Below are 13,102 nucleotides of genomic sequence, written 5' to 3'. Positions count from 1 at the left end.
TTCCACGCTGTGCACAAGGCAACTCTCTTGACTGTCATCCCAGTCATATGATGCTATGGAAGAAAAAAATGAAAAAAACAAAAACAAAACAAAAATCCAAACAAACAAACAAACAAACAAACAACCCAACCCAAAAACTAAAACAATCTTGGAGATCCCATGTGCCATTATCCTAAGAGCTAGAAGAAGAAAAATCTATCACTGTAAAATCATTGTGCCAAGAAAAAGCTGCCTGGTGTGGGGCTGGGTGACGCTACCACAGCCTAGCTGTGGGTGCAACCACTGTGGGTGAGTCATGCCAATACATAACCAGCTTCTCCCTACAGAGCCCACTCCCTGGCTTCTGTATGAGCTCAAGAACAAGCTTCTTTCTCCCAGCCTACAATAAACTCACATCAGATAAAGTTCATTTACAAAAGGTAAGCTATGTTTATTTGAAGTCACAAGCAGCTGACTGAGTCACTGTGACTCAAGACCACAAAGAACCCTTTGCCTCCACTTTGGTCTCAGTCCTGTGGTGAAAACCTCAACCAGCTCAAGTGCCTCTTGGGGCTCGTTCACAGGTTTACAAGTTTTTCGTTGAGGGCAATCTGTGACTGGGTAAGATTGGCCAGGTAGGTCACCATCAGCAGGTCCTGGAAGACAAAGGATAAAGCAGCGAGTGAGAGGTGGAGTGGAATGACGACAGATAGGCTGGCTAGCCAGCTCCACCATGGACACTGGCTGTGAAGAGTCCTAGATAAATGCCAGTGATGGCAGACTGAGTAGGAGTTGAAGGTAGAAGCCAGGAAGGGAATGTGCATGAACGCTATCCTCTCTGCTACTTATACATGGGGGACTGCAGTGTAGCCCTGTGGAGTATAGGGGGTATGTCCTGTGAACACATATGGGGAAAAGTAGAAACTGTCTTTGTTACACTGAATTTTAGCAAGTCTGTCTGAGTCTAGTTAACAAGTCATGGCAATATGAGTAGTACTTCAGAGAAGCCATTAGGGGAGTGAAGATTCCCTGAACATACTGTACTGCCTCCAACCTGGCCAACACAGCAGCAGCCCCTCTACCCAACTCCCAGGGTATAGCCATGGGACTCACATTGATGTTGCTGTTGAGCATGGTCTCAAAGTCATCAGGAACTATCTTGGGTACTTGGTTGACAAGACTCATCAAGAAGCGGCCTACCGTGTTGTCAGCAGACACTTTCCCAGACTGAGCACAGAACAAAGGCTCAATGAGGACCCGATGCCCTGCAGGTACTGTCACCAGCAGACCCAGCAGGGATGCCCCCCTCCCTTGCTTTTCCCTCCTCGTTTCTCACCAGCACATCCTCAGCATACTGCAGTACAGTGCTCAGAGCATCCTGGATGCGGGCTGAGGCCCCTCCCACTTGCTGTAAGTCACTCGAGAGTCCAATCACCCGGTTGGGGCTAAAACATGTCTTCATGATGAGGTCAACTGTGGGAATGTGGGACAGGCAGTAAGAGACAACAGAGAAAACTTAGTCATAACAAGAGGAAAGAGGTCTCTAACCACCTACTAACTCCCTCCATGCTTTCTGGAAGCAGACAGCTCCCCAAAATCCCTGCTCTGCTCCTCACCTGCTTGCTAACTACTGGTTCTGACCTCAAGTGGATGACTATATGGCCCGTGACACTGACAATTTCCCACCCTGAACAAACCTTCAACTTTCAGTCAGCATGAACCTTGGATCTGTTCTTTAAGCTACCCAAGGCCTCCATGTTTGTCACAGAGAAACAATTCCTCCCTTGAATAATCCTAGGGTCTCCAAGTGTGAACAGTGGGGAAGGAAACTCACCTCCAATGCGTTCAGTATCATAATATGCATACTTCACTGTAAGAGGTGTGAACATCACTCCCATGGTCCTCCCAGGGACACCCATTAAAGTGCTGGGGAAAAGGAGAAAAGGTAAATAGATGCCCCTGGGAGCAGTTTCCTTGTGTAGATGAGGCTGGGAAAGCAGTCACAAGAGTATCTTCCACTTGAGAAGGCCAGGACTGCCCCAGAAGTATCCTGTGAGCAAACTTTCCTTTTCCTCTTTGGCCTGGAAAGGTATAGGAAGGTTTCATACACCATAATGCCAGTGAGGATGACAGGACTCTGGATATTACCAACTGGCCAGACACACCCAGTTTCAGGGAAATCACACACACCAGAACATTCTTTTCTGGGCCTCGCTTCTCATTATCACTAAAATGCCAAACTGATTCATGCTCCAAACCACTAGATTGGGTGCTATAAGTAACTTCACTAAAATTGTGCCTATTTCAACTCTGTGTTTTCATCTGGATTTTGAATAAGATAAATTTGTAAAGACTAGCAAGGAGGTAAAGGTAAGGGTCCAGTGTACATGAAATGTTTCAAGTTATAGTAATAAGTTCTTCTTTCCTCAGACGCTAAAGCCTTCTCCAGCAAGCCCTAACAAATGGTGTTGTAGCTGCAGGCAAGTTGTATGCATCAACACCGCTATGCTATTGTTCAAAAGTATACTTAATTCTAGCTTAAAAGATGTGTTCCAAACAATGCCAGCATCCTCTAGTCTATAAATACTGTGCTAAGTCCTAGGAATAATCAATGTACTGGTTAGGGATTGTTGTAACTGGTGATTCCTCCATTAGACTGGTCTGCAAGCAGGTCTGTGAGGCATTTTCTTGACTGATGGGGTGGTACCACCCCTGGGTAGGTGGTCCTGATGGAATTAGAAAGCAGTTTGAGCAAGCCAGGGGAACGCGAAGTATGCAGCATTACCATGGTTCTGCTCCAGGTTCCTACCCTGACTTCCCTCAATGATGGACTGGGACTTGTAGGTTGACATAAGCACTCTCCTTCCCAAGCTGGTGTTTGTTAGTGTTTTATCACAGCAATAGAAAGCAAACCAAGACAATGAAAAACTAACGATAATTGAAAAAAGCAATAAATACAGGCACAGAAGGACCATGACAAACACATTATGTGAGGGTTATCTGTTCCAGAAGATAATACAAATGAAACACGGTAGTTTGCTCATATACTAAAGGCACTGCCATTTGGAATGGTTACAAGCAACAAATACTCTAGTGTAAGCAGGACCCGTGAGTGTAAATCATGGGGTCTGACTTCGCTTCAGAAACTTTAACAACAGCTATTAAAAGAGGAATAAAGTTTCTGAAGAGAAAATAAGGGGCAGGATTAGACCTGAGTGTGGGAGGTGTGGGATGCCATCCAGCAGGATGGGTCACTTTACATGCCCTTACTGCCCAGGACTCACCTGACATAGGCCTTGATGCTCATGCGCCCATTCTGGAGACCTGTGTCCACTGTGAGGTGAATGGGGTTCGGGGCCTCCCTGCTGTAGTACTCATGGATCAGCACGGAATGTTCTGTGATGTCATGGCCTGTGGCATACCTGGAAACAGCAATTACGCGTGACAGCTGATACCAATACCAAATACAATAGTGCAGTGGGTGTCGCTGGGGCTCTGACACTCATCTTAGCAGTAATTAAAAATATGAAAAACTCTGCATAACAAAAGCTACAATTGAAAATAAATATTCTTGACTTTATAAGATCAAATTATCAAAATATTATAGGCTCTCAAGGTCACATGCTTTGTATGTTCTATGTCTAAAAGGGGAGACAAGATCTAGTCTGATGATAAGCCTGGACCTTAATGAGACTTTCTATCCACTCCCACCCTCTCCGTCTTACCAGCCTAGGATGAGCTCATTTGGGGAGACTTTTTTATGTAATTCATACATATTCTTAGCAAATTCCATGTCAACAGCCACCTAAGGAGGAAGGCAGGAGAGGAAGTTAAGAAGTTACAAGTATATGCTCAATAGGAAAAATGACCAACCCCGCCATCTGAGGAGGCCCACTGTGGACAGAGAAAGCAGAGCTTCAGTTGCAGCTCTGGTTACAGACATATAACACAGTGGGGCCTTCGGGGAAGTAGTCCAATGGCTATGAACTATACAGGGGCTGCTTAAATCCACACAACTCACTTCATCTTCTGACTCATTGTGTGGCACTGAAAAGCAGTTGGTGACTTCTACCGAGTGCTTGTCCACAGTTCCTGGTAAAGAGAGAAGAGCAAGTTGTTACATAATCCTGGGACCCCAAAGCCCATAGCCCCTGACTACCCCCATACCCACTCTCCAGGGTCAGGGTCCTTTCTAACGAAAGATGAACAAGAACTCCTGAGCTTCTTGTCTCCACCAGCCTAGTGCTAGGATTACAGGTATGCATCACCACACCTGGTTTATGTGGCACTGGAGATTGAACTCAGGGCTTTAAGCACGATAGGCAAGTGCTCTATTAACTGAGCTGTTTCTCCAGATCCTACTTTTAGAATGCTTTTGGGGATGGCCTCAAAGCCAGCAAACACAAAGCCAACACATTAGCCCCAAGTTCAGCATCAACAGAACTAGTATTTTCCAGAGAACTCAAACTCAGAGACCAACTGCCCCCCCAACCCTTCTTTCTATCACCAGACAGGATAAGTCTTCCTCTGCAAAGTCTCCTTTGCCTGTTATTTTCCACTACCAGCCCATCCCCACAATACTGTGTACTCTCTAGAGTAGTGGTTTTCAACCTTAATGCTGTGACCTTCAGGTTGTGGTGACCCTTAACCATAAAATTATTTTCATTGCTAATTCACAACTGAAATTTTGCTACTGTTATAAATGTAATCTAAATGCATGTGTTTTCTGATGATCTGAGGAGACACCTGTGAAAAGGTCATTCTACCCCCAAAGGGGTCCTTACCACAGACTTCCTCTCTCACACCCCTAACTCTCACATTAGTTCCTGGCTCTCATTGAACCACGGGTCCCAACTTCACTCTCTTGATGTCCTGGTACCTTCCCTTAGGTTCCTCATTCCTACCTCTTGTAACATGTCTCTGCTAGTGGTGTCTTTTGTTAGCTAGTGCTATGGTTTCATTTTCTGAACTGTGCTTGTGGTAGTTTGAATATGCTTGGCCCAGTGGTGCTATTAGGAGTTGTGGCCTTGTTGGACTAGGTGGGTCACTGGGCTTTGACATCCTACTCCTAGCCATGTGGGAGGGAAGCCCCATCTTCTCCTGAGTTCCCTTGAACAAGATATAGAACTTCAGCTTCTTCTCCAGTACCATGCCTGTCTGGATGCTGCCATGCTTCCCACCTTGACGATAATGGACTGAACCTCAGAACTAGTAATCCAGCCCCAATTAAATACTGTTCTTTACAAGAGTTGCCTTGGTCATAGTGTCTGTTCACAGCAATGAAACCCTAAGACAATGTTCTTAACTCACAGGTATACATTCTCTCATCTGACCACTCAGCAACTTCTGACCATTGTGACTGCTTCCCCATTTCAGAGCCTTTTTTTCTAGAGCCTCCAGGACACCAGTCTCTTCTAGCTTTCTCCCTTCTCTTCCTAATCTGTTGGCTCCTCTGACATCTCAGGGTTTCAGCATTGTTAGTGTTCCTAGTTTTTCTCTATGCTCCTTTTCTAGGTCAACCCTGACCCTGAAACATTTCAGTTCATGTTTATGTGCCTAATCTCTTTTACATTTTTAGGGCTTTTTTCTTGGTACAAAGGTAGAGTTGAGTAGCTGTGACAGACTGCATACAAAGCTGAAAATATTTCCTTTTTTTTTTTTTTTTTAAACACAGCTACCAATCCCTGTGGTAGGTGAGTTCACCTACCTCTCTAATTCAGTTATTTCTTATCTTCTGGTGGCTAGGGCATACTTTACATTTGCTTCTTCACACTTATTGTTACATTTTGCCTTTCTTTTTACACTGATTATGAGTGTGTACGTGTAACTGCTTGCCCATGGAAGTTAGAAGACAATCTGCAGGTTTTCTCCTTCCATCATGTGGGGTCTGGGAATTGAACCAAGGGCAGGCTTGTAAAATACCATGACAGCCTTGCTTCCTCAACTATCTACTGGACAAACCCACTGGCACACTCAGTGGCACCTAACAAGGAATATCTCCCAAGTCCTAGCCAAACTCTGTCTCTCCTTTCTTCTTGTGTGCACAACTGCAGCTCTAGAACTTACCCAGCCACCCTCTCATGCTGCACTTTTATCACACTGTGTCCTACCATCTCCAGTTCCCTCTCATGCCGCACTTCCATCACACTGTGTCCTACCATCTCCAGTTCCTAGCTTTCACCCTCTGACCTCTCTGCCTCCACTTTGCAAGTGCTTCTGCTTTACCAGAATGTCCTCAATCTGGTCCAGCTCAGGTCTCCTCTCTTCACAAAGCACCACATGCTCCCCTTTTTCCTGGTCTCAGCTCTGGAATGAGTACCGGTCAAGAGCCTCATGCAGAGACAAGCCTGGTGGAGGGTTCTCAGCTTCCCGTGAGTCCTGCCCCACAGGCAGGTGTCCAAACAAGGGCTTCACCTCCTGCTGCCCTCCTGAAAGCCTGGGACGCTGATTTCTTCAGATAGTGGACTTGCCTCGGGCTTTATTTTTAAAAATTTGTTTCATTTTTAATTTAAAAAAAAGTGTGTATTTCTCAACAGTGATACATTTTGGAACTACTACATAAAGTAAAGGCAAACATGTTTTTTTCAGTTTTTAGAGTCCTGGCATGCTATTTTTTTTTGAGATTCAGAGATTAAAAAAATTAGCATTCCTGGGTATTCTCAGAGTTTTCAAAACTATGTTATTTAAAACACACTTCTAGTAATCTTTATTCTAAGTTGAGTAGCTAAGGTTTTTATTTAAAGGATAAAGGACACTAGGCTTAGCAGTGCTTACAAAGAACTTTAACCAATGGGCATATTCATTGAAAAGAGTCTTACAGTAACATGTAAGAATTTAAATTCAGGTCTTGCTCCTTTTGGAATCACATGTGGATACTGTCCATTTAAGGACGTATTTCACATGAACACGTGTTGCGCCTTTCCACAATCCTGTACATCTTGCTATGACTCCTTCATGACCTTTTCAGTAGTTACATCTATGTTGCCACAGGATACCTGCTACCAGAACACTTACCACATGTACAGTAGTTATTTACAGGAACTGTGTTTCCATCTTGAGTTTAAGGTTACAGCAGTGTTCCTTTGACTAATTTTGAATTCTAAGTACCTAACAACTCTATGGTACATGAAACTTAATCATGATTTCATTTAACCAAACAAAATCTCTTACAAATTAAGAACCAAGGAAAGTCCAAGCTTCTGACAAGCAGGTATTACTTCATTCGTTTTTCTATCAACAACTGTTATGTAACAGTGGGAGCACTGAGCAGGATTAGTCTGACAGAGTATTCATACACTACAGTTAGCCTTCCTATGATAAACGGGGTAAACATAAACCTTGGGTAGATATTTATTCCTTTAGTTAAACAGCTCCAGAGACGGAAAATTAGATAGCATATTCAAAGTACTTGTTAGGTGGCAAGTCACTGATACAAAATTCTTTTGTTATAGAAGCTTACAGGAGGGCAGTTACAGAATGCCAACACAACATTAGAGGTTAGAACTAGAGAGATTGGTATTATAGTTGTGCACTCAAATAAAATGAAGAGCATGAAAGATACATGGCAAAGAAAATGCAAGTGTGTTTTGATAAAAGACAAGGTATCAACTCTAAGTTCCCATAACCGCCTACATTGTCATAGACAAAGAAGTGTATGGTGGAGTGGTGTGGCCTCCTCTGTGACAGAGGATGACCAACAGCTGTACCTGAGTGTGCCAGCCATTAACTGCTTGCTGTAATATTTCATTCTCACAAAAACTGTCTGCTGGGGCTGGAGAGATGGCTCAGTGGTCAAAAGCACTGGCTGCTCTTTCTTCCAGAGGACCAGGGTTCAATTCCCAGCAACTACATGGTGGCTCATAACTGTCTGTAGCTCCAGTTCCAGGGGATCTGGCACCTTTTGACATACATGCAGGCAAAACAGCAACGCATATTAAAATAAAAATAAATAAATTTATTTTTAAAAAAGGGTTTGTTGCCCTTGAAAAACCAAACCAAACCAAACAAAAATCTGCCTGCTAAAGAAGCCCCTGAAGAAACTAGATCTTTGGTGATTTGTTGAAGGACACAAAGCTAGTTAATTGCTGGAGTCTGACTACAAACCCTGTTCTCTTTGCAGTACTTGAATTGTCTTCTATGGTGCACAGCCTGCTACAAGAGCACCAGTAAGAAATGACAGATGTGCAGGGTGGTGGTGGCACAGCCTTTAATCCAAGCACATGAGAGGCAGAGGCAGGCGGATTTCTGAGTTCGAGATTTCGAGGCTAGCCTGGTCTACAGAGTGAGTTCCAGGACAGCCAGAGCTACACAGAGAAACCCTGTCTCGAAAAAACTAAAAAAAAAAGAAAAAGAAAGAAAAAGAAATGACAGAATGACAGATGCAACTAGAGTGGACTGCAGTATCTAAAAGCTGTCACTGAGGCAGAGGGGAAACAAGCCTGCCAGGACCAGCAGTCCTCAGAGAATGAAATGTAGTCAACAAGTCTTTAGTACTTTCCAGGTCTATGAGCTACTTAACATAAGATATCTACTTCCCCAATCTGTAACACAGGCAAAGAAAAGACTACTCTTCATCTTGAAGGTTAGTGACGTGTGTAAAGATGTAACACAACAGTTTATGTCCAAACAAAAAAATCGGAGAGTGAGGTGGGGATGGGGGGGGGGCAGGAACTTGGAGCTGAGCATATACAGGTTTTATTCTACCAGGAACCAGTATGTGAGAAGACCTTGGGACACGTGTCTGTCTGAAAAGTTCAGGAAAGCAAGATATTATATATCCAGAATATGTTACGAATAAATCTGGGTATTTTTTTGTTGAATTGAGGAAGCTTTTGACACATCCTCTTCCGTAATATGGTTGGTGGGTACCTTCTATGTGTGTTGGGTAGGTGGATAAGAAGGGGAATGTGGGTACTGGGTTTAAACGGGACAAGGGCTTTGAACTTGCTGGCATTTGAGCTTTCATTTTTGGCAGCATGCCCTCTCCGTACTTCACTGTTGGGAACATAAATAACATGTAGATCAATTATCACAAACTACGCAATAGCTCATACCTACTCTTCGCACATTTCTGCGACTTAACAGCAATTCGGCAGGATTCAAATCACTTGGGAAGGCAAGCCACAACAAGAAGGTGAAAAAGAGAAACAGGCTAAGAGTTCAAGGGCGATGGAACGAGAGAACTAGGAGGAAGATAGACGGAAAACATTAATTTCCCCAGAACTCACCCAACAGGGTTCCAATAACTCGGGCAGCTCCCTCGTTGCGGCGTTCGTAGCTGTCCACGATCGAGGCCAAAATGACTGGGTGTAGCCTGACCACGCGGCCGCCGGGGAAAGGCCCCGGGAGGGCGGGCCCGGGCTGCGAAGGCGCCGGCGTCTGCGCAGGGGCTGGCGCGGAGGCTGGGGTCTGCCCCGGAGCTGCAGGCGTCGCTACAGCAGGATCAGACGAGACAGGCGCCGGGCCCGCAGCGGGAGTCGCAGCGGGTGCCGGAGCTGGCGTGGGTGGGGTCGGGGCTGAAGCCGAGGCTGCGGTGCTGGCCGGGGCCGGGGCTGCGGCTGCAGTGGCAGGAGGGACACTAGCCGGTACGGCGGGAGATGCCATCTTGCCGAGAAAGAGAGAGCCTAGAACAGAAGGGCGTGAGTTGGGAGTATTAGAAACTTGATTGGCTAAATTTGTACCACGTGAATCATATCTTGATGACTATTGGACATGAAATTTCCGGCTCGTTGTAAGTTTTAGTGAGCCGTGTGCGCTTTAATTTTTGTCCGATGTACACTCAATGTGTGGCAGACCGAAGTAGTTCCTAGTAACTTTGGAGCACCTGGGGGTGGGGGGTGGGGAGGAAACAACTAGCAATCTACACAGTTGCCACCAGATGGCGACACAGAGTAGTGTATAGGTCGCAATTCTTGTTTCACTCTTAAATTGGATATTAAATATCAAATTGTCTTAAAGGGGCTTCATTGTTACTTCCATTTATCAATCAATCAATCAATCAATAATAAGTCAATTAAATTTTGGACTCAGGATCTACTCTGCACTCCACGCTGGCTGGAGCTTGCCATATAGATTAGGTCGATTTGAAACTTACCTCAACCTTCCTTCCTCTGCTTCCTGAATGCTAGGACTATAGGCATGAATCATTATGCCCGGCCAATAGTGCTTTATTTGTGATGGCTTCATAAGGTATCACTAGGGAGGCGTATTTATTTAACAATTTAAATGTTTAATATGCACCAGACTCTCTTTTAGGTGCTTGGGTATACAAGTGAACTAAACAGCAAAGGGTTTCATTGTCTTGGGGGAATGAAAAGGACTAAGTAAATCTTTATTATGTTAGAAAGTGCTATGATACGCTGGAATTATTATTTAACCATGCTTAAGAAAGAAATGATCATTGGAGGTTATGAGGGCACGAAGAGTTGTGAAGAGTCAGGGTAGGTCACAATGAAGCTATCAAGATGGTGTGGACACTTAAAGAAGACTTCCTTTTGGAGGGAGAGCCCTTTTGGTGGAGTGAACAGTTAGAGTAGAGGACTTAAGGTGAATGAGAGCAAGCCTAGTACATTTAAGGAGAGAATTTGGTGGTGATGGCATGATCGAAAGAAAGGATGGATCTCTAAGCAGGGCTAGGAACTGATTATTAAGACTCCTATGCTGGTGCTGGAGAGATGGCTCAGTGGTTAAGAGCACTGACTGCTCTTCCAAAGGTCCCAAATTCAATTCCCAGCAATCACATGATGGCTTACAACCATTTGTAATGGAATCTGATGCCCTCTTCTGGTGTCTGAAGACAGTAACAGTGTACTCATATACATTTAATAAATAAGTAAATCTTTAAAAAAGACTCCTATGCTATAAAAAAATTGGACAGTGGAGAGATGTAGGAGAGAGAGAGAGAGAGAGAGAGAGAGAGAGAGAGAGAGAGAGAGAGAGAGAGAGAGATTCTCTGTGATTGCAGAGACTCTGCGTTGAGGTTCCAGCAAGTAGAAGAGGCTGGTTGGTGGCTCACAGCTACCCACAGCTCTAAAAGGGCAGAGGAGCCTATGCCCTTTTCTGGACTCCACAGGCATTGTACCCACCTGTACATACATACCCAGTTGCAGATGCATACATACACAATTAAAAAAAATCTTAAAAAACGCATTTGTGATTTTAAAACATGAGTGTTTGGTGATCTTCAGGAAGCAAGCTGTAAGTCTTGGTTCTATTCTGAAAGCCAGCAGGCTCAAACATCATGAACTAATGTTTCAGTTTTATTCAGAAGACCAGAGGAAACTCACGATCCTTCTCAGAGTAAGTAATGTAGGAAGTTCTTTTTACTTTATTTCTTTTTCTTTTCTTTTCTTTCTTTCTTTTTTTTTTTGAGACAAAGTTTCTCTGTGTGTCCTTGAATGTCCTGGAACTCAGAGATCTGCTTGGCTCTGCCTCCCTAAGTGCTGGGATTAAAGGCGTGTACCACCACTGCCCAACATTCTTTTTCTTTTATTAAAGTTTATGTGTGTGTGTGTGTGTGTGTACACTTGTGAGTGTGTATGAAGGCCAGACATGAAGGACATTGGGTGTCCTACTCTATCATTCTCTTCCCTATTCCTGGACTGTGTCTCACTGAGCCTGGTGCTAGGCTGGTAGTCAGCAAACCCCAGTGACCCTTCTGTCTCACCGTCTACAATGCTGCCACTCCTGTCTTTTTATGTGGAAGCTGGGCATTCTAACTCAGGTCTTCAGAGCTTGCATAGTAAGCGCTCTTAACCTGGGGAGCCATCTCCTCAGCTCCTTTAAGACATGTGTTGGTGTAGAGTCTTTGTACTCAGATGGATATTCCCATCTATTCCTCTCTTTAGTTCTCCCTTGCTAGTCTTTTTCCTTCCCCTAGTCTTCTGTCGTGTGTGTGTGTGTGTGTGTATTATGTTATATGTAAAAATAAAATTCTAGGACCCTCAAATGAGGAGAACATGGTCCATATAAACAGTAAGAGGAGACCTCCTTTTAAAAATTTATTTATTTGTTTACTTATTTATTTATTTACCTCCTGCTCATTGCCCCCTCTCAGTCATCCTCCACAATCCTTCCCCCATACCTCCCTGTTCCTCTCTGAGTGGGTGGGGGCCCCTCTGGGTATCTCCCCACCCTGGTACTTCAAGTCACTGCAAGGCTAGGCACTTCCTCTCCCACTAGGGCCAGACAAGGCAGCCCAGCTAGAAGAACATATCCCACATATAGACAATAGCTGTTGGCATAGCTCCCACTCCAAATGTTTGGGACCCACATGAAGATCAAACTGCACATCTGCTACATATGTGCAGGGAGTTTTAGGTCCAGCCAGTGTATGTTCTTTGGTTGGTGATTCAGTCTCTGAGAGCCCCAAGGATCCAAGTTAGTTGATTCTGTTGGTCCTGTGGAGTTCCTATCCCTTTAGGAGCCTGCAATCCTTCCTGTTATTCATCCATAAGAGTCTCCAAGCTCCATCCACTGTTTGGCTGTGGGTGTCTGTATCTGTCTGAGTTAGCTGCTAGGTGGAGCCTTTCAGAGGACAGCCAAGATAGACTCCTGTCTGCAAGCACAACAGAGTATCACTAATAACGTCAGGGACTGGTGTTTTCCTATGGGATGAGAAGAGGAAACCCTTCTTATTCATGAAAGGGCCAGACTTTTTCTTCTGTTCAGGCCTCATCTGATGGGGTGAGGGGCACCCACATTAGGGAACACAGTGGGCTTTTGTCAGCTACTGATTCAAATGATAGTCTCATCCCAAGGACACTGTCACAGAAACTCTCAGTGATGCCTGGACAAAATTAACTCTATCACATATCACTTTTTTCTTTTTTTTGGTTTGTTTTTTTGAGACAGGGTTTCTCTGTGTAGCCCTGGCTGTCTGGGAACTCAGTCTGTAGACCAGGCTAGCCTCAAACTCTCGAACTCAGAAATCCGCCTGCCTCTGCCTCCCAAGTGCTGGGATTAAAGGCATGCGCCACCACCGCCAGGCTCCACATATCACTTTCTAGTTGCCCTGGGAAGTGTGTTTGAGAAGTCATACCTAAAAAAATCCAAAGCAAAGCGCAGCAAAGCAAAGCAGCAAAGCGCAGCAAAGCAAAGCAGCAAAGCGCAGCAAAGCAAAGCA

The 13,102-nt window shown here is 44.6% G+C and overlaps 1 protein-coding gene across 1 annotated transcript; it reads right to left on the bottom strand.

The window, feature by feature from the left end:
• Positions 1-405: 405 nt before the first annotated feature.
• Eif3f (eukaryotic translation initiation factor 3 subunit F) lies at positions 406-9,608 on the bottom strand. Its single transcript, XM_028768098.1, has 8 exons — positions 9,207-9,608; positions 4,001-4,071; positions 3,705-3,784; positions 3,264-3,401; positions 1,814-1,905; positions 1,316-1,452; positions 1,093-1,206; positions 406-635 (listed from the first exon to the last, which is right to left on the bottom strand). The coding sequence occupies exons 1-8, from the start codon at positions 9,580-9,582 to the stop codon at positions 558-560; spliced, it is 1,086 nt and encodes a 361-aa protein (XP_028623931.1). The 5' UTR covers positions 9,583-9,608; the 3' UTR covers positions 406-557.
• Positions 9,609-13,102: the final 3,494 nt, after the last annotated feature.

This window comes from Grammomys surdaster, unplaced genomic scaffold (assembly GCF_004785775.1).
Source record: "Grammomys surdaster isolate TR1022 unplaced genomic scaffold, NIH_TR_1.0 184, whole genome shotgun sequence".
Taxonomy (NCBI): domain Eukaryota; kingdom Metazoa; phylum Chordata; class Mammalia; order Rodentia; family Muridae; genus Grammomys; species Grammomys surdaster.
This window is presented reverse-complemented; position numbering and strand designations above follow the sequence as displayed.